Genomic DNA, 26,093 nt, shown 5'->3' with positions numbered 1-26,093 from the left:
CACATTTCTCCCAACGAGAGACCAGTTTGTTGATACCCTCACTGTAGAACGTTTGATTTGTTGATGCAGTCACAACCTCACTTATGCTTGCTCCACTTCATCAATGTCAAAGTGAAGCCCTCGAAGATGTTCTTTAAGTTTTGGAAACAGATGATAATCGGGACTATATGGAGGGTGATCGGTGAGAGTGAACCCAAGACGTCGGATTCTCGCAGATGTCGCAGCACTCGTGTGTGGTCTAGCATTATCGTGCTGAAGGAGAGGTCTCCATGTGTGGACGAACTCTTCGAATTCGCACTTCCAGTTTTCTGGGGGATTACAGCACGCTGTTCCTCACGCACCGACATAAGTGCGTTACGCACCGCCATGTTACACGCTGCAATTCAGAGCCCTCTAGTGGCAGAGGGTTGCAACTTGCGTCAACGAAGAGGGAAAGTCGACCGACTAATATGCATCACATTTAATGCGTCAACCGTTATTGAGAGCAGAATTAAAAATTCGGAGATATTACTTTTCAGCACACCTTTTTTCGGATCAGTATTTAAAAGGATCAATGTCGAGGTTTCCAAGTCGTCATAACTGGTACCTTCACATAATTATCAGCTCTCTCTCGTGGTTTTTATGTGAACTGCATTTCATCCAATGTCTAAGAGAATTTTAATTATGTGAAAGGTTCTCTCAAAGCTCAGACGAGACCCCATTGTTGGTATTGGCAAATTTCTTTGTTTCGGGGTTCACGTTAAACTGTAGATGTTCCAATGACTTGATGGGTAAGTTAGTTCGAAAACCAATAAGACCGGAGCTAGTAAATCAATATTGGTGTTAAGGAAATCTTTTGATTTGAGTAGAATCAGCTTAAGAGTTCTTGTTTGAATATTTTCATTTTCAGAGGACCTTAGTACATCTGAAATCAGTTTATTCATCTACATCTTTACTTTGATAGTCATCTTACGGCGTGTGACTGTGGGTGCACCTAGTACCACTACCATTTCCGCCATTTCATGTTTCATCCGCGAATAGTGCTTTGCAAGATTGTGTAGAGCTCTAATTTCTTTGGGGAATTTTATCAGTAAACGTCTTCGTGGTGAAAAACGTTAGTAGATTCCGCTCGTCAACACAAGGTGGCACGGTAGTAAGACACTAGACTCGCTTTCAGGGGGGACGACAGCTGTTCAAACCCCTCTCCGACCATCAAGATTAAGGCTAATTCGCGTGAGGCACAAATCAAAAAGGTTCCTTTGAAAGGGACACGGCCGATATCGTTCCGAATCATTCCCCAATGCAATTTTTTGCTCCATCTCTAAAAGCCTCATGGTCGACAAGGCCTTAAACCTTAATTTTGCTCTCTTATAACATGTTGGTGCTTCGGCCACAGCTACCCTGTCTTATAGAAAACATCTTGAAAATCTAACTCTAATCTTACCGGATTTCAGGTCCGCCTGGTATGCAAACAACTGTTTCTTATATAAATCAACACATGTTTCAGCACCTTTGTGCCATCAACACTGGGTATTCTTTACTCAGTTCTGTAACAAGTAAATGTGTTTTAAGTAATAATACTTTTCATGAAAATAAACCTAAACATAGTTTTGTTTGTTGTTGTCATTGCCTTAATTTTTCCTACATTGTTGAGTTGTATGGGACCTAGTGTACATTACTGTGTATCGGTAGCCTATCATCTGCAGTTACTGTGAGTCTGGTTGGCGAGTTAAGAAATCACTTTATCTACGAGAATTATTTCAAAAGTCCTGCACACTGGGCATGCGCGACCGTTACGGTGGCGTGATCAAGCTTGAAATTCATATCAGTTGCGAGCGAGACTTTAAGCGATACGGTTATATATATGTTTGATGGTTCGCGTGGCTGTGTCGTGCGTAATTCAGTTTTAAAACGGAAGCTGAAACCGAGTCAGGTCATATTACACGCAGTAACCAGCGTTCCTACATTCAAATCGAATTCCGATATGCAAAAAACCAGACGGAATTTTACTACGCTGTGACAGGTGTGTGGGAATAGTGTAGTGGGTCGTTGCACAGAATCGCGGTGGTCTTCTCGTTTCCGAGAAGGTCCGGCAAGCACTGAGGACAACCGAAGAAGTCTAAGGCCATGAACCGTTAATGACATTTAGAGAGAGGATTAGTGAAAAACATGAGGAAATTGCAAATGAGGCCACAATATCTGTCACTTCAGTTTACAAAATCATAACCGAAAAGTTAAAGACATGAACAGTTGCTGTCAGATGGTTTCCACATGATCTGCAGCCGGTGTCCTCATTTTTCACGATAATGCAAGACTGCGTAGTACCCTACCAGTGAGAGAAACAGTCGACAAATATGTATGGGAAATATTTCCCCGCCCACCATACAGTCTCGGAATGAGCCCATCAGACTTTAATTTGTTTCCGAATCTGAAGGAACAGCTCCGTAGAAAACGTTTCGATACAATGGTTCCAGTGAGGTGACCAGAGTAATCAGAGACCTCAACAGTGTAGGAGCCCCATCCGGAATACACAAGTTGCCGAAGCGTTGGGAAGCTGTGATAAACAAGAATGGAGATTATATTGAAGGCCTGTAAAAGTATTTTGCAAAATATAATTTTCTTCAGTTCTATCTCACAGTGTGCCGATCTTTTGGAATGAACCTCGAATAAACGTAATTTTGTTACGCTAAAATATTTTGCGAATGTATTTGGCGATACCTACAGTTGGTTTCGAAATATCCTTTCTCGTCTGCTCTCTCATCTGTTACTGAAATGCACACACAATACATGTTGTACCGAACTTCACCTGCAAGTAACACTTTCTCCCTTTGTAAAGTACAGTGTTTATGTTGCTGCTGTCTATCCAGTCCTTACCTCGTGATGGCTGGGTGTTGTGTGCTGTCCTTAGGTTAGTTAGGTTTAAGTAGTTCTAAGTTCTAGGGGACTGATGACCATAGATGTTAAGTCCCATAGTGCTCAGAGCCATTTGAACCATTTTTTATCCAGTCCTTGCTGATATTTACCTGTTCTCATATCAGTATGGCGCGAAATATGAAATTCGTTTACTGTCCCTTCTTCTAGGCGCTTAAGTTTGGAACCGCGCGACCGCTACGGTCGCAGGTTCGAATCCTGCCTCGGGCATGGATGTGTGTGATGTCCGTAGGTTAGTTAGGTTTAAGTAGTTCTAAGTTCTAGATGATCTTAGATGTTAAGTCCCATAGTACTCAGAGCCATTTGAGCCAATTCTTTCTCAGCAGAGCTTACTTTTGTCAAATTTTTCCCTTTAAATGTTGGAATTATTTACAGAGTGGTGTTCCTCACAACAGTGCTTATAGGTTTCAAAAGCGTCGTGGGTTAATAGTGAGTTCAAACACTGAACGTTACTGTGTTCAGTGTGAAATGAGGGTTTCTGTGTTCGACACTCGGTAAATACTGAAATCGTATGTCGCTCGCGGCTCACAGGTTTTAGCATCGGCACAGCAGCTGTTTTGTGGCGTATAATACATCTCAAGTGCCGCCGTTTATTCCCCGCGGGCAACAGCTATTTCATAATTTGTAGATGTTGTTAACAACACAAAGAATGGCTAGTCTTTTTCCATTTATTTTTTATGTGTCTGAATCACAGCTGGTGATCATAAAGTAGATGAAGTTAAGGAACGCTGGTACATGGGCAGCAAAATAACCTACGACGGACGGAGGAAGGAGAACATAAAAAGCAGACGAGCACAGGCAAAAAGGGTGTTCCTAGCCATGAGAAGTCTACTAGTTTCAAACATAGGTCTTAATTTGAGGAAGATATTTCTGAGAATGAACGTTTGGAGCACAGCATTGTATGTCAGTGAGATATGGAACAGAGGAGAATCGAAACCTTTGAGATGTGGTGTTACAGAAGAATGTCGACCTGGTAAGGTAAAGAGTGAGGAGGTTCTCCGCAGAATCGACGAGGAAAGGACTATATGGAAAACACCGACAAGAAGAAGGAGCGGGATGATGGGGCATCTGTCAAGACATCAGGGAGTAACTTCCATGGCATGAGAGGGATCAGTAGAGGAATATAGATATTGGGCTATATCCAGTAAATAAGCGAGGACTAAGTTGAAAGTGCTACTACGAGAGGAAAATGTTGGCACAGGAAGAACTTCGTGGCAGGCCGCACCAAAGCAGAAAAACTTCGCAAAAAAGTGTCTGAAGAGAAAATACATGGAATTAAGTATCAGGTCAAGTTTGGCAAGAATGTTTGGAGGAACTAGTTGCGGGTTAGCTGAAGATCCAATCTGGGCATCAGCAGGGAGTGAACCGGCCAAAGCACGGAACCATGCAGCAGAGTGAGCAGACCAGCACTGTGCCCGCAGCATTTGTAATTGTGAGAACTGCCGGTGCTGGCTGTCACAACATGTCGCTTTCTCCCAGCAGCGCAATTTCGTTTCTCCTTCCATTGTAAAACCGGCCCGAATTTCACGTCTTTCTTTAGGTTTAGAAGCAATTAATTGCACCTCAGTGCCAAGGATAAGTTAATTTGTTACGTCTGGGAATAGCAGCACGTTCTGCACTCTGGTAGTAGTAAAACAGTGAAGCCTGAGTTATAAAATACTTTACACTGTCATTTACTTTTAGGAGCTGAGCAATGCATTCTAAAGTCAGGTTCGTAGCGATACAACTTCAACGCAAGATTTTCAAAGGCGCTGCTGCTAAAGTGCGTTTTGGTTAAACACCTTACGCATCTATAATTTCTCAGCCTTTTTGGCGATATCCAGCACTCATTCCAGAATCCCCGCCCGGTGAATCTACGCCTGTTGAGCGTCTGGTACTTGTTTCTGTCGCCAAATGCCCTTCCGGGCGTCACACTACCCCCTCAATATAAATGGTGGGATGTCATACGCAGAATCCTGTTGCTAATCTCGTAAACGCTGTTCTCCATGATTTTGAGTTCGAAGTGTCTATTGTGTTCGTGATGCGGAACTGGGAACAGCCTGCCAAAAAACGACACCCATGTTTGAAAGCGCATCAAACAAACTGTTGTCAATCTGGCGCACGGTTTCGATCAAGAAGGTAAAAAAAACAGGTTGGACCGTAACGTTCCGGAGGCATAGAACTCAGGCATAGAACTAAGTCCGAATTAGACGTGGATGGTAGAGAAACCGGCAGTGTTCTTTTTTTGGCAACCATTCCGACATTTTCCCCAAGTGTTTTAGGAAGATTACGGAGAACTTCAATCACTGTGGCAAGGCAGGTTTTGAACCCCGCTCCCCCCGAATATATGGCAATGCCACGTTACCATGCTATTCGACTCTTGTCTGGGTTACCTCCCTTGCGCGCAAGATGGCGCTCTGCACGTTACGCCATATATACAGGAAAACGTTTGTAGTTCTACCGCAGATAAAGAAGGGAAGCGGTTTCATCCAGCTAGGAATTGCCTTTCCCCAACGCGATCACGCTATCACAGCTTTGAGACTGGATTCAAGACTTCCTTGCAGAGAGAACTCAACATGTCGCTCTTAACGGAACAAAATCGACAGATGTAAAGGTAATTTCGGGCTTACACCAAGGACGTGTGATAGGAATATTACTGTTTACCATGTATACAGGGTGTCCTTGGAAAAATAGTCATTATTCAAGAATATGACAGGAACGATTATTCGAAGCCAAAAAGTCAAGTAAACATGGGCCCTAAAATGCATATCTCAAAGAGTTACGTGTAATTGTTTAGTGGAAGAGATGTGTTTCTCAGCAGCGAAGATGAACAAGTACTCATAGCTGTTGAAGTATGCACTTTAGAGTCCATGTTTACTGGACTTTTTTTTTGTTTTGTTCCATACTACCGCCTCCCAAAATATAGAATGGAAAGAGCCGGCAGTAGAAGAAGTGTGTTTCACACAATCGAGGATAAAAAAAGTGCTCGTAGCTCTTAAGGTATACATTTTAGAGCCTATGTTTACAAGATATGTTTGCGTCGAATGGTAATTCCTGTCATATTCCTGAAAATGGACCACTCCTCCTGGGACACTCGGTATGTAATGTCGGGATCTCTGTAAGGCTATTCGCAGATTATGCGGCTGTCTGCAAGAAGGTAGCAACGCCAGAGCGCTGTTCAAATGGTTCAAATGGCTCTGAGCACTATGCGACTTAACTTCTGAGGTCATTGTCGCCTAGAACTGAGAACTAATTAAACCTAACTAACCTAAGGACATCACACACATCCATGCCCGAGGCAGGATTCGAACCTGCGACCGGAGCGGTCGCTCGGCTCCAGACTGTAGCGCCTAGAACCGCACGGCCACTCCGGCCGGCCAGAGCGCTGTAATAAGTTGCTAAAGGACCTGCACGGGATTTATGGATGGTGCAGGGAATGGCAGTTGTCTCTTAACGCAAATGCATGTAACATACCGCACATGTGCAGGAGAAAAAATCCTCTATTGTACAACTACAAAAAAAAAAATGGTTCAAATGGCTCTGAGCACTATGGGACTTAACATCTGAGGTCATCAGTCCCTAGAACTTAGAACTACTTAAACCTAACTAACCTATGGACATCACACACACCCATGCCCGAGGCAGGATTCGAACCTGCGACAGTAGCGGTCGCGTGGTTCCAGACTGAAGCGCATAGAACCGCTCGGTCACGCCGGCCGGCGTACAACTACACCACTGATGAAAAATTGCTGGAAATAGTTGTGGTGTAGTTCGAAGAGCGAGATGCCAAGGCGAGGTTGGTAGCTCTCAACCCAAAACCGCAAGTGAGGATAGCCGCTGTCAGCAGTATCGACGAACGAGGGACGTTGGCATAGTCTGCCAAGAAGAGTTTCGATACGCCGGCCTTTCCACTCTCTTACGTTCGAGCACAATACCGTTCAGCCCAGTCCGCGATCACTAATCTTTCCACTAAGCTAGCAGTGCAAACATTGACCTATTCATAACTCTGTGTAAAATTTACTGTCAGTTATATTTCGAGTGAAAAGATTTTGATCCTTTCAGTATGAAGTCATACGTTAATGTTCAGTGACAGTTGTAAATAATCATGACATTCCTGTGGAATAGGATTGGACAAAGTTAAGTAATAACGGAGTGCTCGAACACTTTAAGTTTCATAGTATCCATTCGACCTCCTCCCAGAGTAAAGTGAAGGAACCCGTCACTGTACCGACGATTGTATTTTCGTCCAGTACAACAACAGTATCTAAGATAAAGTATCTAGGAGTAATCATCCCGAGCGACCTTAAGTGGAATGATCACATAAAACAAATAGTAGGAAGAGGAGATGCCACGCCGAGATTTATAGTAAGAATCTTAAGGAAATGTAACTCAACCACGAAGGAATATCTTACAAAACAGTAGTTAGACCGATTCTTGAGTACTATAAATCAGTCTGGGACCTTTACCAGCTAGGACTAATGGAAGAGTTAGAGAAGATCCAACGATTTAGTCTGGGAGATTGCTTTACAAGGATGCTCAACTGCCCTGGCAGACATTACAAGAAAGGCGTTGTATATCATGGAATGGTTTACTTCTGAAATTCCAAGAGATCCCGGGAAGAGTCGGACGAAATATTACTTTTTCCCACGTACGTCTCGCGAAATGATCAGAACGAGAAAGTTCGAAAAATTAGAGCAAATACAGAGGTTTGCCAACGACCATTATTCTCACGAGCCATTAGCGAATGGAAGAGGGAAGAGAGGATCAGATAGAAGTACCATAAGTATCCTCTTCCATACACCGTCAGGTGGCTTGCAGAGTGTTGATGCAGATGTACAAGATCGCTCTTGTTGACACTCCGTGGAGGCAGCGTCAGTGCTGTTCTGGCGGATCGCTCGACGTATCAGGTAATACGAGTACGTGACTTTTACTCTCAAAATCAGTATTAGGTGTGGGTTGTGATAGCGTGGACGTTACAGGGAAATTGTTTTGCATTCCATTTTGTGTTTGTACCGCATTAATACTGATGAGAATATGTCAATCTACGTTATGTAGAAGGTCTATGACGTCGTTCTTTTCAGACGTTTCTGGCGTTGAATTCTTGATCTGTCCAGATAATTTAATACAGATTCGAATGAGAAAGCTGGTGACTTATGGAATCGCTCTTAGCGTACCTGAAATTAAATAAGTGTTCGATTAGTTTGATCGACTACACTTTGACAGTCACAGAGACTAGTTTTCACTTTGGAAGTACAAAACTATCACATAATATCAGATTCTCATTTTGACTGCAACGTGTTCCACATGGAATCAGATATCAAAGAGCTTCAACTATCACCCACTATCACCATGGTATCAGCTGTCGCACACAAAGACAAATAGATCTACAGAGTGTGAATCAATACCTCAACGACGATAGGAACTCGTCTGCGAGACTGAGGATACAATTTCTAAGCCAGAGGAAGGCAGGAATGAAGACTTCGTCCTGTAGATGACAAGGCCATCAGAGATGGAGCACAACCTCGGACAACAATGGTTAGGGCAGAAAGACGACCGTGTCATTTTCAAACGAACTCTCCTAGCATTCTTTTTAAGTGACTTAGGGAAACCATGGAAAAATTAAACCTAGATACAGACTGGAATTCAAATCCCAGTCCTCTCGAATGAGAGGCCGGTGATTTAGTCGCTACCCCACTTCGCTCGGTATTCCCGGACAGCCATCGAAATAGATACATCTCTCTGGTTCCTTTGCGCCGGCCCAGAATAGTTACTGACAGGAGCGGTCAAAACCCTCACCTGCGCTCGTTAAGGTCTGGAACAATGCTGTCATTGTAAATCAAAGCCTGTTCCTCAACGTGATTGAGCGTCTGCAGCGACGTGAGAAACCCCATCTGATGTCCTGTGCAAGGAATGAATGAAAATGATATTCCGTTGCCTGCTTCACCATACTGGTATGGTGCAAATTACTGCGGCGAGTGCTTGTGCAGTGTTCAGACTAGAGGGTGGCCCATTACACAGACCGATCACTAGTAAAAGTGTCACTTAGCCCCGCGCTAGGAGACGCTGTAAACTGGACTGAGATACACGCCCGGCTACGCTTTTCCCCAGAATGATGGGGACGCGTATACGCGCGCCTCTTGGGTTTTCCTGGAGTGCTATAGAGGTATGAATGCGTCCTGAGCCGCCGACCTCTCACTGCTGTAGACGAGTTACTTCCATATCTCGGTTGAAAAAGTTCCGAATACTGATCATATAACATATGTGCCTCATTGCGTGCTATCATCTGCAAAAAATCTCGTTTCAATATGTTGAATCGTTTATGACGTATGACGATTGTTAGAACCATATGATTCGCGATGCGCAAGGACGTGCACTTAGAACCATGGATGAATGGTAACAGGCAGATTCCATATTTCTAGATTTCCGGAAAGCATTTGACACAGTGCCCCACTGCAGACTGTTAACGAAGGTATGAGCATATGGAATAAATTCACAGACATGTGAGTGGTTCGAAGACTTCTTAAGTAATAGAACACAGTATGTTGTCCTCGACGGTGAGTGCTCATCAGAGACGTTTCATCAGAAGTGCTCCAGGGAAGTGTGATGGAACTGCTGTTTTTCTCTATATACATAAATGATTTGACGGACAGGGTGGGCATCAATGTGTGGTTGTTTGCTGATGATGCCGTGGTGTACGGTAAGGTGTCGAAGTTGAGTGACAATATGAAGCCGGCCGTTGTGGCCGAGCGGTTCTAGGCGCTTCAGTCCGGAGTCGCACGACCACTACGGTCGCAGGTTCGAATCCTGCCTCGGGCATGGATGTGTGTGATGTCCTTAGGTTTCAGTAGTTCTAAGTTCTAAGGGACTGATGACCTCAGATGGTTCAAATGGCTCTGAGCACTATGGAACTTAACTTCTGAGGTCATCAGTCCCCCAGAACTTAGAACTACTTAAACCTAACTAACCTAAGGACATCACACACATCCATGCCCGAGGGAGGATTCGAACCTGCGACCGTAGCGGTCGCGCGGTTCCAGACTGTAGCGCCTAGAACCGCTCGGCCACACCGGCCGGCTCGAATTTTAGGAAAGAGTAGTTCACCCGTAAAGGAGACCGCGACCTATTCTTGTGTGCTCAAGTGTTTGGGATGCGGATTGGAGGAAGACATCGGTACAATCCACAGGCAGGCTGCTAGATTTGTTACTGGTAGGCTCGAACAACACGTAAGTGTTACGGAGATTCCTCGGGAACTCAATTGGGAATCCCTGGAAGGAAGGCGACGTTCCTTTCGCGAAACACTATTGAGAAAATTTAAAGAACCGACATTTGAAGCTGACTGCCGAACGATTCTACTGTCGCCAACATACATTGCACGTAAGGACCAGGAACATGAGATACGAAAAATTGGGGCTCATATGGAGGCATATAGACAGTCGTTTTTCCCTCGCTCTATTTGCTAGTGGAAAAGAAAAGGAAATGACAAGTAGTGGTACACGGTATCCTCAGCCACGCACCGTACGGTTGCTTGCGGAGTATCTATGTATATGAAGATGTAGACGTGAGTGGGCTTGTCGTGCGCAACCGTCCTTCGGATATATAAAATCCAATAAGTCGAGAACAAAATGAGATATCCTTCTGCTCTCTATTTTAAATACAATTTCTATACTTTACTGCAATGTATGAGTTAAAATCAACCTTAAGTAAAGTTTACGCAGTGAGGGTTTACCTCTGCCAAATATTTACAATTTCGCGCAATGTTTTACTTAATTTGATGCAGCGCAGTAACTACAGCACATGACGAAAATCCCATATCAAGCGAAGATGTTAGACTGCAAGAGGTGCAAAAAGCATTTTTTCACGTAATAGTTTTCTTAAAAACGGATGATAAGTATTTCACAGCAGCCGGCAAGTCCACATGGACGGAACTGAGGGCGTCGCGCCTGACAGTCCGTCGGATACAAAACCCAATAACTCGAAAACAAATGAGATATCATCCTATTCCCAACTTTAAATAAAATTTTGTTATCTTATCTTCATTTAACTCACTGCAATGTATGAGCCAAACTCAACCGTAGGCAAAGTTTACGCAATGCGTTTTTACCTCTGCAAAATCTTTAAAGTTTCGTGTAATATTTTACTTAATATGATGCAGTGCAGTAAGCATGACGGATAACGAAAAGAAATTCAGTTTTTTATCGAGTAAAGTTATCGACTGTAAGATGTGCAAAAATCGATTTTTCTCACCAAATAGTTTCCGAAAAATTAGATAAGTATTTCAAATCGACCGGAACGCCGTCTCTCAGCAAAGGCACCAGCATTTGGCGAGCAGTACAGGCATAACAAAAGCCGCCTCAGCACGGAATGCAAAGAGCACGTATGTAGCAGCGAAAGAATTCGAACCCCAGTCCTCTCGAATGAGAGGCCGGTGATTTATTCAGTGTGCCACTTCACTCAATATTCTCGAGCAGCCATCGAATAAGATACATCTTTCTGGTTCCTTTGCGCCGGCCCACGTAATTACTGACAGCAACTATCAAAACCCCCACCTATGCTCATTAAGGTCTGGCACAATGCTGTCACTGTAAATCAAAGCCTGTTACTCATCGTGATTGAGTGTCCGCAGCGACATGAGAAACCACATCTGATGTCCTGCGCAAGGAACTAATGAAGATGATGTTCCGTTGCCTTCTTCTGATCTGTACATACCGGTATCGGTACTGTGGCAAGTGTTTGTTCAGTGTTCGGAAGAGAGGGTGGGTCCATTACGCGGACAGATCACAACTAAAAGTGTCAGTTAGCACCACACAAGGAGACGCTGTAAATTGGATTGAGATTTAACCATGGGAGTTGCCGCACAGTCTTTAACTATAGGCCACCCTCTTCTCCTCTTGTGGCAGATTTTGATGATGAAAGTCACTATCATCAACATGACTCCCACCTCTTGAGCCAGTTTTATAGGAGCGACTTTCTGGTCAAAACTGACTATTCGTAGTGGGTAAGCGTCACGTGCTTGCGTGTAAATCAGCCGCCAGCCGCGTCGCGAGTGGGACAGTGCGTCAATGATCAACGACTGTGCTGAGTGTAGGGTTCTAAGATATTGTGCATGCTGCATACTGCGCATGAGCAGAAACAAGAAACTGTGGCGTCGTTTGCAAACATCAGAAACTAACGTATTATCGCGGAGCTCACTCCTATTATAGTAGGCGTGATGGATTTTGTGCTTTTTGTCTCCTTAATCGTTATTTTGTTATTTATTCTGTCTTAGTAACACAGCAAATTGCACGAAGGGCCTGGTATTTTTCTTACTGGCGTTCTACCCGAAGATGGACGAAATATCTGAAAGCAAAGAGATATTTGCGTATTACAAAGAAAAAGAAAAAGAAAAAGCCTTCACTACGCATAGATAAGAACGTAATTGGATAACCGTTTATGAATAAAAACTATTTCAACAGTGAAAAAGTCGGATCTATTTAATGAGACCGAATGGTGTGGCGTGTGGTTAGCACACGGGACTGACATTCGGGAGGACGACGGTTCAAACACGTGTTCGGCCATCCTGACTTAGGTTTTCCATTATTTCCGTAAATCGCTTACGGCAAATGCGTGGATGGTTCTTTCGAAAGGACATGGCCGCTTTCCTTCTCCGTCCTTCCCTAATCCAAGCATGTGCTCCGTCTGTAATGAACTCGTTGTCGACGGGACGGTAAACACAAATATCCTCCTCCTCTATTTAACGAGAAAAACAATTTTCAACGTTATTTGTCACTCTGAAAGAAAACTAGATACAGAGGATAAAGTAATGGAAATGACGGTTCAAATATTTTGTGAAATAATTTGTCTAAAAGTAAGAAATAGAATAGATTAAAGAAACATTTGACGGCCTTTGAATGATGTTTGAAATTATGTACGGTAACTAAGACGCTCAAACGTTGGTTATGTAAGGAGAACACAGAGTGAAATTCCACCAGATAAATATCCTCTGGAACTCTTTAAAATTCTAAGATCCTAAGATAAACATTTGACTCTGAATTCACATTCATCGGAATTTCCTTTGCTGTACATGATTTCGAGCATCATTCAAATGGCCGTCAAATGTTTCTATTGTATTTCTCACTTTAATACAAATCATTTCACAAAAATATTTAACCGTTTTTCCAATTTTTTTATTTGCAGGTTTTGTTCAGAAAGCATGAAATGTAATTTATTTAAATGTCGACCGGTATTCTATTATTACTATTAAGAGTATTTATATCAAAGACGGCAGAGAATTTTCAATTTATGCCGTGATATACATATCTAGTAGCAGCTGTCGTGAAATATTTCAAATCACTAATAAAGTGTTTTTTTTATCCTGACTGATTTCAAGAAATTAACCTTCTTTTTCCACACTTGTTAATCTGATACCCCATTTGCCCATTTCTCACTTTTCGTTTGTCTATGAAAATTCGGGCAAAAATCCATTGTAATTTCTAGGGAATCTCGTTTTCGCTCCGCTCGAGCATATGACCGAAAAGGCGGTATTTACTGTCTTCTAAATATTGCTTGACGTGGTTGTTATTTTGTACTTTCTCGAAAAGATAAATGTAGGTATCTGAAATATTTGGACAACACGTTTCCTATTCTTTCACTTCTCAGGAGTGTGGAGAATTTACCGTAAGACCTATATCAAGAACATACACCGTGACTTTTACATTGGTCATTAATGAAATATATTATAATTGACGAAAGTGTTCAGGGGTGAACAGCTGGGTGTTAGTGTCGAACGGGCACAATATTTCCGCAAGCGACCACGTTGCCATCATTCATCAGGTGCGCTGACGAACTGACCGCCGACGGCGTCTTCTTAAGATGTCTGCCTGTTCTCGAAGTCTTTCTCCTTTTAGTCAGATTCAAAGCGGGCTCTCAGCGGATTCACCAGTGAACTCTTTCGTCATGAAGTCCAAATGTGTGTGAAATCTTATGGGACTTAACTGCTAAGGTCATCAGTCCCTAAGCTTACATACTACTTAACCTAAATTATCCTAAGGACAAACACATACACCCATGCCCGAGGGAGGATTCGAACCTCCGCCGGGACCAACCGCACTGTCCATGACTGCAGCGCCCTAGACCGCTCGGCTAATCCCGCGCGGCGTCATGAAGTACGCCGGCAGAAATTGAAGAATCTATTATCATTACTTGCTCCCATAATATGTTACTAAATTTCTACTTTTCGTAAATAGGATGGTTCCACATAACCTCAGTTTCGGGGTCCAGTTATTAAACTGCACAGCAGACAACTCTCACAACACACGTAATTTTGGCGCTGACGTCTAAACAAAGATGGCCACTCGCGACAGGTGACACTCGGTACAGGAATATAAACGCCAGAGGCGCTGCAGTAAACTCACTTGCCACGAGTAGTCGATTGCGATAAGAAAGTCGCTCGTTTAACAGTGATTTAAGTAGAGTTCCACTGCACGACCGTCCACTAGGGACCTCGGCCACGATTGTGGTTTTGTATGTGAGCGTACACGGGAGGACAAAATTGTGGAAGCACCTAAAACAGTACACATTACGATGCCTAATACGGTCCAGGGAAACCGTTAGCATCCAAAACAATTCACAGTCGTCCCGATATGGACAAATATGTACTGTATGCTTTTCAAGGGAATCTTGTACCATCCTTACTGCAAAATAGTAGGAAGTCCAGGTGACGATCAGGAGGTGGATAACTATCACGAACCTTTCTCTTCAAAGTAGACCACAAGAGCTCAATAATATTGAGATTTAGTGATTGTGATGGCAAGGGGAGATGCGATAATTCGTTCCTGTACTCACAAGACCATACGTGGATGATGCGAGCTGTGTGAACAGGGACTTTGTCGTCTTGGAACATTGTATTACCACTGGGGAACAAATCTTGTATCGTGGGATGGACCTGTTCAGCCAAAATGGTCACATAGTCCTTGGCAGTAATGCGACCTTGCAGAGTAACCATGGGGCCCATGGAATACGACTATATGTCTGCCAAAATCATCACCGAACCCCCGCCATGTTTCATTCTTGGGAAGTAAACTCAGCCAGAAGTTGGAAACAGTGTGAAATCAGACTCATACGACCAAATGGCCGGCCGGTGTGGCCGAGCGGCTCTAGGCGCTTCAGTCTGGTACCACGCGACCGCTACGGTCGCAGGTTCGAATCCTGCCTCGGGCATGGATGTGTGTGATGTCCTTAGGTTAGTTAGGTTTAAGTAGTTCTAAGTTCTAGGGGACTGATGACCTCAGATGTTAAGTCCCATAGTGCTCAGAGCCATTTGAACCATTTCTCAACTACTTACATGCAGAGAAACCGTTTCGATAATCACCGAGAATTATTTGGCAAAAACAAAAGCTGCGTCATGGTATCTATACCAGAATTCGAATCATAGCATCATCTATTACAAGTCCAACGACCTGTCACTGTGTTATGTCACGTTGTTCTCTTATTTCTGTTACGTACCCAGGTCAGGAAAAGAAAACTGTCAACACGCTTGCATGCGCTCTAGAACACCTCGTGTTATGAGCAGCTCAAGGGTACTAGGAATATAGTCAGCTATTTCCGTAACAGACCTCGAAGACGATTCTCGGCAGTTTGCCATTAGTGTCCGAAGCAGAAGAGTTGGCAGTTGTGTGTGTGGTAGAAGACCCGGAATAAAAACTACAAAATAAAGTACGACTTCGCAGCTTCATTCTCCGTCTGGCAATTGAAGTTACGATTACCATTACAGTCTTCCCTGAACAAAGCTGTGTTCGAGTCTCGTGCGTGAGGAAGCGGCCTGAAGCAATATGGGTGGTTGCGGAAGCGGCAGTTCGGGGTTAACGCGCCGCGCCGCCTGCGCTGAATCACGCGGGTCGCTGTACCGGGAAGGTAAACAGCGCGGCGACCTTCCCCACTGCTCGTGACGTCACAGATAAGCAGAGGGTAACGGCCTCTGCTGCGCGCGGCGCGCCTTCCGTCGGAACTGCGTTTCCACGCGCCAATAGTTCTGTCGGGCACGCTACTACCAAACTGATGCGAGCTTTGCAGCGCTCAGACTTCGTTCGAGAATTCCTGTCAACCAGTTGCCACCTCAAGGTTCCAACCAAAATTTTTCAGGGAGCGAAGACTGCTGCGAAAGTAACACGAGTGTGGAAGCTAAGATACGAGGGAAATCTTTCAAGTGTTTAGGCGTCCTTCTTAACATCGACTGAAGTGAAGCGAAAAAGTATTGCTGTATATTAAAGAGTATTTAAGCGTGTGAAACAATTAAAAGCGTAATTTTTAAGGTAATATTAGGCTCTTTTTTTATTTTTGAGCAGTTACGTAATCCCATGGCCGTTGCGCCTGTTCGTAATTGCCACTTCCGCTACATCAACGTTGCAGCCCACCTTATACCGTTACTGGTTCTACTACGTTAACGCTTCTGGATATAGCTACGAGGCGTACGGACGATCAATGGATCTATATGTTTATATGATATTTTCGGCGGCGATTATCACTTGCAGAAATTCGCATAGAATATACCGACTAATAAATAGAGTTGTTTTTTTTTTCAGTGAGAGAGAGAGGGGGAGGGGGGGGGAGAGGAGTAAGCACAGGGAAGAGACTCTCGACGACCCACTCTTTTAATCTGTAGCTGCCATTATTTTGCGAATAAAACCACCTATATTGCTTAATAAAATTCTTTATTTGTTGCAGCGTTTTGGCTACTATAACAAAACTTCGAACTTCACCAAGGTTCAGTGTCAATCCTTAATAATGACACTGAACCTCGTTTTACAAGTTCTGATTTTTTTTAATTATCTGATGATGACAGTAGCTGAAACAGTGTAATAAGTAAAGAAATTTATTAAGAGTTCTAGACGGCGTTATTCACAGAATATTCACAATGATAGCGGACTCATACACGACATTTATTTCCTTTATTAGGAGTTCGTTCTCCTCAGTCACCCTATAAAATAAGTAATTTTTACGATTCTTTTGGAAGAACTGGTGAAGCAGTCGACGTAAACTTTTTGCACATTATTTATTGATTCTTGGACAACATTTTCTGATTTTTAAAAGAAATTCAGTCATCAAAGGAGTTAAAGCTTCTCTATCCAAAATCAGATGTGTCCATGACGGAAATCCTGCAGTCTGCAAATCTTATCTGAAGTACCGTGTATCTCAAGCTGACGTAATGGATTGCGGGCACACTAATAAATTTATCTGCCAGAAATTTTGCTGACTTACTCCTCGGGCATGTCCACAAGGAGTAATTCGATTTTTTAATTTTAATTTATTCATTAATTATTGAAAAAGGCGACCAAAAACAGGGGACAAACATACTTCTTTTAAACGTCCGTCAGTTAGTTTTTTGTCAAATTAAAAAAAAAACTGTGCTATTACTCTGTGCGCAATAGCGTGTAGATTAAGGAAATTGTCAGTCTTTTGGTTTTATATAAGGTTCGAAGACTGCAGAACTTCCATCATGGATAAACCTCATTTAGGACCGACCAGCTTTAACCCCACGTCTTAATGGCGAGTGAATTTTTTTTAAGAAATCAGAAAATGTTGTCCAAGAAACAATAAACAATGTGCAAAAAGATCTTCATTGATTGCTTCATTAGTTTTCCCAAAAAAATCGTAAATATCACTCATATTATAGTCTGGCTGAAGAAAATGGACTCTTAATAAACTACAACCGACATATCTTGTGCTCTTTTGAACTGTCTTGAGACCTAAGTCGCGTCATATTGTACGTTTCATCAGGTCAACGGAAAACGTTCTCACACTTTTTAAGCCATTCATATTTCGCAAGAACGGGATCGGTAGCATCATTCGACCATCTACATTTGGATTTTTCGTCGTACCTCCAAATCACTTTACGTGAATGCTGGTATGGGTCCTGCAGAAAGATTGAGCAATTTTTTCCTCCTTACTTGTTCAACTGAGTTTCGTGCTCCTTCTCTAATGACCTGAAAGTCCATAAGACTTTTTCTGTCGGATAAGAACACTGAGTAATGTTTTGTTCATTTTATAAAAGACTTACTTAAGACCACATTGATTAAGCGTTTAATCCAACAGGAAGTGCATTCTATAGCAGAGCAAAGTCGGAATCGATTACAAATTTCCCACAAATATGATTTAAGCAACTAATTTTACTTCCATGTGACCTCAGATTTGCAACACTGACTATGCAGCAGCCGTTCCATAGCAGACTGGAAGCGTGTACTGCCACTGCCGTTGGTCATTTTGAACCTTTGATGGTCAGTTGTATTGTTACTGGCCAGAATCCACATAACCAGTGTACCCACTTGGGTTGTTCTTTAGTGTGTGCTACCACGGGTATTGTACAAGTATCGTTGCTGGAACAAGTCACACTATTTAAATATTTAGATATACTATTAAGGAAAGATGTGAAATGGGATGAACAGGTAAAATCAGTAACATGTAAGGAGAGGGAAGCCTTAGATTTCTTAGAAACCCACTGGGACTGTGCAGTTCATCAATAAAGCAAATAGCATACAAGACTCTAAAACAGTCGTTGTCAGAGTATTGCTGCAACCTTTGGAGTCCTTATGAAGCAGGCATGGTAAGAGATATCGATTAAATTCAGAGGAGAGCTGCAAGAACAGTAACCAAAATGTACCAGAGGTCCTTGGAGTACATAAAAGGGAATATTTGGAAGAAAGGTGACTTTATTCTTGCGAAACCCTTGTGGTATCGAATTCTTGGCTCTTTTCGTGAATTACAAGTCTGATACATTTCTAATAAACTGCTTCAGAAGAAGGTCCATTTATTCTTCACATCCTAAATATTTACGTAATAAAAGTTAGTTCCGATGTACTATAGCAATCACTTTTGCCTACTACGTAAAATTGCTTGAAATTATGAGTCTCTTTCCATATCGAACTTTTTATTTGTATTTTGCTTCGTGTTATTGAAATTTTCGTATTTCGTTTTCCTTTTAAAAGTTGACTAGCATGTGTTGGAAATCACAACCACATTTTATTTGCAGTTAGAATTATTTGCAGTTGGAAGGGGACTAATATGTTTGTTTTGTACAGAACTATAATAAACAAACATTATTGAAAGTTTATGTTCGTTTTCAAATTATTTAAAATCACCTCAAAGGTATATGAAGCCGTAGACTTGCATCCTTGGACAAACCAACGACCAAAAGGTAAGTATAAATAATTTCATATGAGTTGTGGGTTTGAGAATCTGCTGAGGGCACGAATATTGTTAACTAAACAACAACGTACATGAAGGCCTCACACTATTGGATAAATTTAGAGAACCAGTGGAAGAATGTGCAACAGTTCTCTGCCATCACAGTAGATTTCGCATAGGGAGCATGAGATGTCAGGCTTCGCAGAGAGCCATTTAGACACTCATTTATTCCCATACGCCAATGAAATATCACAGAAAGTAGCTGATACTGATACGAAATACCTTTCGCCATACATTGTGGCTTACGGTATAGGGTACACTTGTAGATGTACACTGCCGGGGAAAATAATTCCACGCCTTCAAACTGTGTTCAGTGGCACCAGGGTATAATACGTGCATACTGAGTGGTTGTAGAGCTAGTGATTCGTTTGTCACGGTCATCAGCGATCAGATGGCGCTCAGGATGTCTCTTTGAACACTCTTTGGTCTGCCTCTGCCGACAGTAATTGTGCTGAGTTTCGAGGTAAACAGTGTGTGCAACATTCATTCTAGGGTACAGCTACGCCTCATCGACGAGTACGTAGTCCTACTGAAGAACTTCAGCCGTTTGATCGGGGTCGCATTGTGGGCCTGTGGGAAGCCAGTGGTCATATCGACGGATTGCTCCATGTGTTGGGCACAGCCCACTGGTGGTGTGTAACTGCTTTTAGCAGTGGTCTGAGGAACATACCTACACCCGTTGACCAGGTTCTGGACGTCCGCGAGTACAGACGCACTTCAAGACCGGCAGACTGTGCCAGCAGCGGTGACAGACTGAATATCATCTAGGGAAGAAATATGGGCACATGTTGCACGTTCTGTACCACCAATGACCATTGGGTATCGCCTGCTAGCAACAGGACTAAGAACACGTGTGCCTCTGGCCAGGCTGACATTGACAACACAACACTGCCAAGTGCGGCTACTCTAGTGTGATGAAACAGTCGACTGGACACTGTAATGGTGCTCTGTTGTCTTTAGGGATGAGAATAGGTTCCGCCTGTATGTGAGTCACATTTAATGTTTCCGCAGATTAAAGTAACCAGCACAAATTCTTATCCCCATGGTATTGTCATGTCTTCGACACGAAGGTATTGCACTTTTCCAGCAGGAAAATGTATTTCCACATACGGCTGCAGCGAAGCGAGGTGCTTTTCTTGGTGTGCGACAACTGCCGTGGTCAGCAAGATCACCAGATCTCTCGCCAGTTTAACACGTATGTGGCATGATGAAGCAGAAAGTTGCCCGTTATCATTGCTGAATTCCTATAAAAGGTGCAAAATGCTTGGGACAGTCTATTGCAGGATGCCATTCGGTACTTTTGTGATCGTCTGCATACGATAATACACGCCTTCATTAACGGGGGAGGGGGTACACAGAGAGATACATTGTGTGGTGGTGGTGGTTAGTGTTTAACGTCCCGTCGACAACGAGGTCATTAGAGACGGAGCGCAAGCTCGGGTTAGGGAAGGATTGGGAACGAAATCGGCCGTACCCTTTCAAAGGAACCATCCCGGCATTTGCCTGAAAACGATTTAGGGAAATCACGGAAAACCTAAGTCAGGATGGCCGGAGACGGGATTGAACCGTCGTCCTCCCGAATGCGAGTCCAGTGTGCTAACCACTGCGCCACCTCGCTCGGTGTACATTGTGTATTGACGTGACTGTTTGGGCACCTTTTACTGTGACATGTGTTAAATTTGGTCTGAATTTGTACCATACACTCCTACCTGTCACATAAGTCGTGAATAAAATGACTTTGTCTCTGAGGGTGTTGCATTTTTTCAGCAGCGCAGATGTAGACAGGCTGTAAATAAAACAAAGCATACCTACACTATCTAATCAAAAGTATCCAGACACTCCTATGTAAAGCGGAAGTGACCAGCTGATGCTAAGAGTGACGGACCCGCCAGTAGAAAAGGAGACGGGGAGTATTGTTTAGTCAATAGAGTAGCAGTAATAAGGAGAATGGGTCGCTCGCCGGCCGGAGTGGCCGTGCGGTTCTAGGCGCTACAGTCTGGAACCGAGCGACCGCTACGGTCGCAGGTTCGAATCCTGCCTCGGGCATGGATGTGTGCGATGTCCTTAGGTTAGTTAGGTTTAATTAGTTTTAAGTTCTAGGCGACTGATGACCTCAGAAGTTAAGTCGCATAGTGCTGAGGGCTATTTGAACCATTTGACCCAATGGGTCGCTCAGGAGAGCTTGACTTAGATCTTAGCCGAGCGGTCTAAGGCGCTGCAGTCATGGACTGTGCGGCAGGTCCCGGCGGAGGTTCGAGTCCTCCCTCGGGCATGTGTGTGTGTGTGTGTGTGTGTGTGTGTGTGTGTGTGTGTGTGTGTGTGTGTTTGTCCTTAGGATAATTTAGGTTAAGTAGTGTGTAAGCTTCGGGACTGGTGACCTTAGCAGTTAAGTCCCATAAGATTTCAGAAACATTTGAACATCTGACTTCGACCTTGGATTAGTCAGTAGATTCTAAAGCTGCTAATGTCGGCTGCTGGTGGTGCGAGTGTTATGTGGAAATGCGACGGAACAACCACATCTAAACCAAGACTGGGCAGACCTCTTATACTGACGGACTGGGACAGTCGACCATAGCGGAGTATAAAATCGTATAGAATTAACGGAAGGAATCACTCGTGAGTTCTAAAGTTTTACCACCTGTCCAACTAGCACAATACCTGTTCTTAACGAGTGAAAAAAGAATAGGATGCAACGATCTAGCATCTCGTCCGCAGCTCGTGGTCGTGCGGTAGCGTTCTCGCTTCCCGCGCCCGGGTTCCCGGGTTCGATTCCCGGCGGGGTCAGGGATTTTCCCTGCCTCGTGATGACTGGGTGTTGTGTGACGTCCTTAGGTTAGTTAGGTTTAAGTAGTTCTAAGTTCTAGGAGACTGATGACCATAGATGTTAAGTCCCATAGTGCTCAGAGCCATTTTTGATCTAGCATCTCGTCATAAACAACACATCTTCGCAGTTACGCTAAGCGACGCTTGAGGTGGTGTAACGAGCGATGTTAATGGACAATGAACGACTGGAAACAAGTGATATGGATTGATGAATCACGATATACCCTTATGAAATCTGATGGAATGGTTTCGATTTGGCGAATGACTGGAGAACTTTACCTGAAAAAAGGAAGGAAGGAAGGAAGATTATGTTTAGCGTCCAGTCGACATTGAGGTCATTAGAGACGGAGCACAAGGTCGGATTGTGTCAAGGATGTGGAAGGAAATCGGCTGTGTTCCCTCAAAGGAACTTATCCCGGAATTTGGCTGGAGCGATTTAGGGAAGACACGAAAAACCTGAATATGGTTGGTCGGACGCGGGTTTGAACCGTCGTCCTCCCAAATGCGAGTCCAGTGTGCTAACCTCGCTCAGTAACTTTACCTTACATTATAGGTAGCGCCACCACTGAAGTACGGAGGAGGTGGTATTGCAGAATGGGGGTGTATTTCGTGATTAGTATGTGGTCTCCATATTGCGGTTAAGAAAACGCTAAACGCAGAAAGATATGAACTCATTTCAGAGCACTGTGAACTGTGAACACTAGAGGGACAGTTTGGAGACGATGATTGTTTATCTCTGCACGTCAGCCCACCTTGTCATAAAAGAGCATCTGTGAGGCAATGGTTTGTGGACATTAACATTCCTAAAATGGACTAGCTTGTCCAGAGTGCCGACCTGAACCCTACGAAACACCTTTGGGATGAGTTAGAACGTCAACTTCACTCCAGAACCCAGTGTCCAACTTCACAACCTTCTCTGTTTTGGCTCTTTGAGGAAGACTGGGCTTCCATTCCTCCACAGACATTCATCCACATGAGTGAAAGTGTCTCTAGTAGAATTCAAGCCGGCACAAAGGCGAAGGTTGGACAAACCACATATTAATGTGTACTAATATGTGTCTGGATACCTTTGATCAGATCAATTGCAGGTGGGAGTTCTGCCGACCACTCAATGAATTCTGGTCTAGTTATGAAAGATGCAGACCTAGTCAGTGTGAATGGGGATGTGGTGAGCAGGATGAAATCTTCTGCTGCAGAAAGATGTATACAGTGAAACATTATGAACAGTTACTTGGTGCTGGAGAACATATTCTAGTGTAACAGCAGTATCGATGAATTAGCCCGCACGCAGACTATTATATCATATCTACATCTACATCCATACGCCGCAAGCCACCTGACGGTGTGTGGTGGAGGGTACCTTGAGTACCTCTATCGGTTCTCCCTTCTATTCCAATATCGTATCGTTCGTGGAAAGAAAGATTGTTGGTATGCCTCTCTGTGAGCTCTAATCTCTCTGATTTTATCCTCGTGGTCTCTTCGCGAGATATATGTAGGAGGGAGCAATATACTGCTTGACTCCTCGGTGAAGGTATGTTCTCGAAACTTCAACAAAATGGTTCAAATGGCTCTGAGCACTATGGGACTTAACATCTGTGGTCATCAGTCCCCTAGAACTTAGAACTACTTAAACCTAACTAACCTAAGGACATCACACACATCCATGCCCGAGGCAGGATTCGAACCTGGGACCGTAGCAGTCGCGCGGGTCCGGACTGAGCGCCTAGAACTTCAACAAAAGCCCGTACCGAGATACAGAGCGTCTCTCTTGCAGAGTCTTCCACTGGAGTTCATCTATCATCTGCGTAACGCTTTCGCGATTACTAAATGATCCTGTAACGAAGCGCGCTGCTTTCCGTTGGATCTTCTCTATCTCTTCTATCAACTGTATGCGATGCGGATCCCACATCGGTGAGCAGTATTCAAGCAGTGGGCAAACAAATGTACTGTAACCTACTTCCTTTGTTTTCGGACTGCATTTCCTTAGGATTCTTCCACTGAATCTCAGTCTGGCATCTGCTTTACCGACAATTAATGTTATATGGTCATTCCATTTTAAATCACTACTAATGCCTACTCCCAGATAATTTATGGAATTAACTGCTTCCAGTTGCTGACCTGCTATATTGGCTTTCTATGTATTCGCAGCACATTACACTTGTCCACATTGAGATTCAATTGCCATTCCCTGCACCATGCGTCAATTCGTTGCAGATCCTCCTGCATTTCTGTACAATTTTCCATTGTTACAACCTCTCGATATACTATAGCATCATCCGCAAAAAGCCTCAGTGAACTTCCGATGTTATCCACAAGGTCATTTATATATACTGTGAATAGCAACGGTCCTACGACACTCCCCTGCGGCACACCTGAAATCACTCTTACTTCGGAAGACTTCTCTCCATTGAGAATGACATGCTGCGTTCTGTTATCTAGGAACTCTTCAATCCAATCACACAATTGGTCTGATAGTCCATATGCTCTTACTTTGTTCATTAAACGACTGTGGGGAACTGTATCGAACGCCTTGCGGAAGTCAAGAAACACGGCATCTACCTGGGAACCCGTGTCTATGGCCCTCTGAGTCTCGTGGACGAATAGCGCGAGGTGGGTTTCACACGATCGTCTTTTTCGTAACCCATGCTGATTCCTACAGAGTAGATTTCGAGTCTCCAGAAAAGTCATTATACTCGAACATGTAACGCTTAACTATATTCCATTAGTTTGGCTGCATATACACATTGCTTTAAGTACTGTTTTTGTATTATAATTTTTTGTAATTTTCTTCTGACTGGAGTAAAAAAAGAGGGCGCATCCAGAAACTAGTCGGTTTTTGTCCTACGTCCCTTGTAGACTCCTTTCCTGCGCAGCCGGAGTGCCGAGGCGAAGTGACTCACAGCCCTGTGGACATGCCAAAGCGCAGATATTGCTGGGAAATATGAAAGGAGTACTTACCATCCCTGGACATGCCAAGGCGAAGACATTTCTGGAGGCGGCAGTACTGGCAGCGGTTGCGGTTGACGCGGTCGACGACGCAGTTCTTGTTGCGGGGGCACTGGTAGTTGACGACGGAGCTCTGCGACCGCCGAAAGAAGCCCTTGCAGCCTTCGCACGTGATCACCCCATAGTGCACGCCGCTGCTCTTGTCTCCGCACACCTTGCACGGGATGATCTCGATTTGCGCTGCAACACACAACACGAACGTGGCAGCTCACTCTGGCTTATAATGAACTGTTGCTCAGAAATAAGGTGGCTATTTGTTGCGCTATGGGGGGAATAGTGACAATCTTGATTGCATCTGTGTGCAGTGAAAGTTTCAATAAGTAAATGTTTCTGAAATCTCTATTTTTTTATATCACACTATCTCTATTAAAAGTTTGATATACACATTTTACTACCACAGTACAATATTCAAATGATCACAAATAATAACTCTATGAATTTGTACGGGGGACAGGGACTTAAAGTAAGTTACACATGGCGTCCCGCGCTAAGAGCATTGAGCAACATTGGCGGCTCATTGTCAGAAGAAAATAAATGTTTTGAATTTACTGCAGACACAGTTGTGTTGCGGCAAGGTTCATCTATGTCTACACGAGTCCTCTGCAATTTACAATTAAGTGCATGGCAGAGGCTAAAAAGTGCATCGAAGTATGGGAGTGAAATGACGCCGCAACAGGAAACGTTCTCCAAAGTTGATGCATGCGGGACAGATCGACTCTTATGGGCAAAATGTCTAAACTGCACACAGATCTGTCGTGAAATTCTGGCAGTATGTGGATCAAATCTAATGTCGCTTCCAGTCGTAGTGAAATGGTGTCAACAATATGACCAAGGCCGCACGGGTGTGGGTGATACAGATCGGAGTGGTAGGCCATAGACATCGATCACAGACGACAACGTCCAGGCGATCGAGGAATTGATTCTCAGCAATTGCAGATTTTGCTACGTTGAGAACGTTCACTCAGCTGTTCTAGAATGGCTCCGTAACCTTACGAGGCTATTTCTGAAGTCGAAGAATTGAACAATTGGGAGAACATTCCAACCGTAGTTTACAGAGACTTTGCGACTATGTTGGAAAATAGTGTCATGTATCTGTGTCACTTTGAAGTATAATGTAGCATTCAGTGAAAGGTATCTGACCTTCCATAATAATGTGTAAC

At 43.6% G+C, this 26,093-nt stretch overlaps 1 protein-coding gene across 1 annotated transcript in view; it reads right to left on the bottom strand.

Moving 5' to 3' along the window:
* Positions 1-26,093, bottom strand: part of LOC124556494 (probable nuclear hormone receptor HR3) — a 439,228-nt gene that overhangs the window by 91,243 nt on the left and 321,892 nt on the right. Inside the window, exon 2 of the mRNA XM_047130451.1 lies at positions 24,886-25,113. Coding sequence (XP_046986407.1) covers positions 24,886-25,113 — 228 coding nt within the window. The remainder of the gene's footprint in view (positions 1-24,885; positions 25,114-26,093) is intronic.

The sequence above is a fragment of the Schistocerca americana genome, chromosome X (genome assembly GCF_021461395.2).
Source record: "Schistocerca americana isolate TAMUIC-IGC-003095 chromosome X, iqSchAmer2.1, whole genome shotgun sequence".
Lineage (NCBI taxonomy): Eukaryota > Metazoa > Arthropoda > Insecta > Orthoptera > Acrididae > Schistocerca > Schistocerca americana.
The sequence above is the reverse complement of the archived record's forward strand: the minus strand, read 5'-3'. Positions and strand labels throughout refer to the sequence as shown.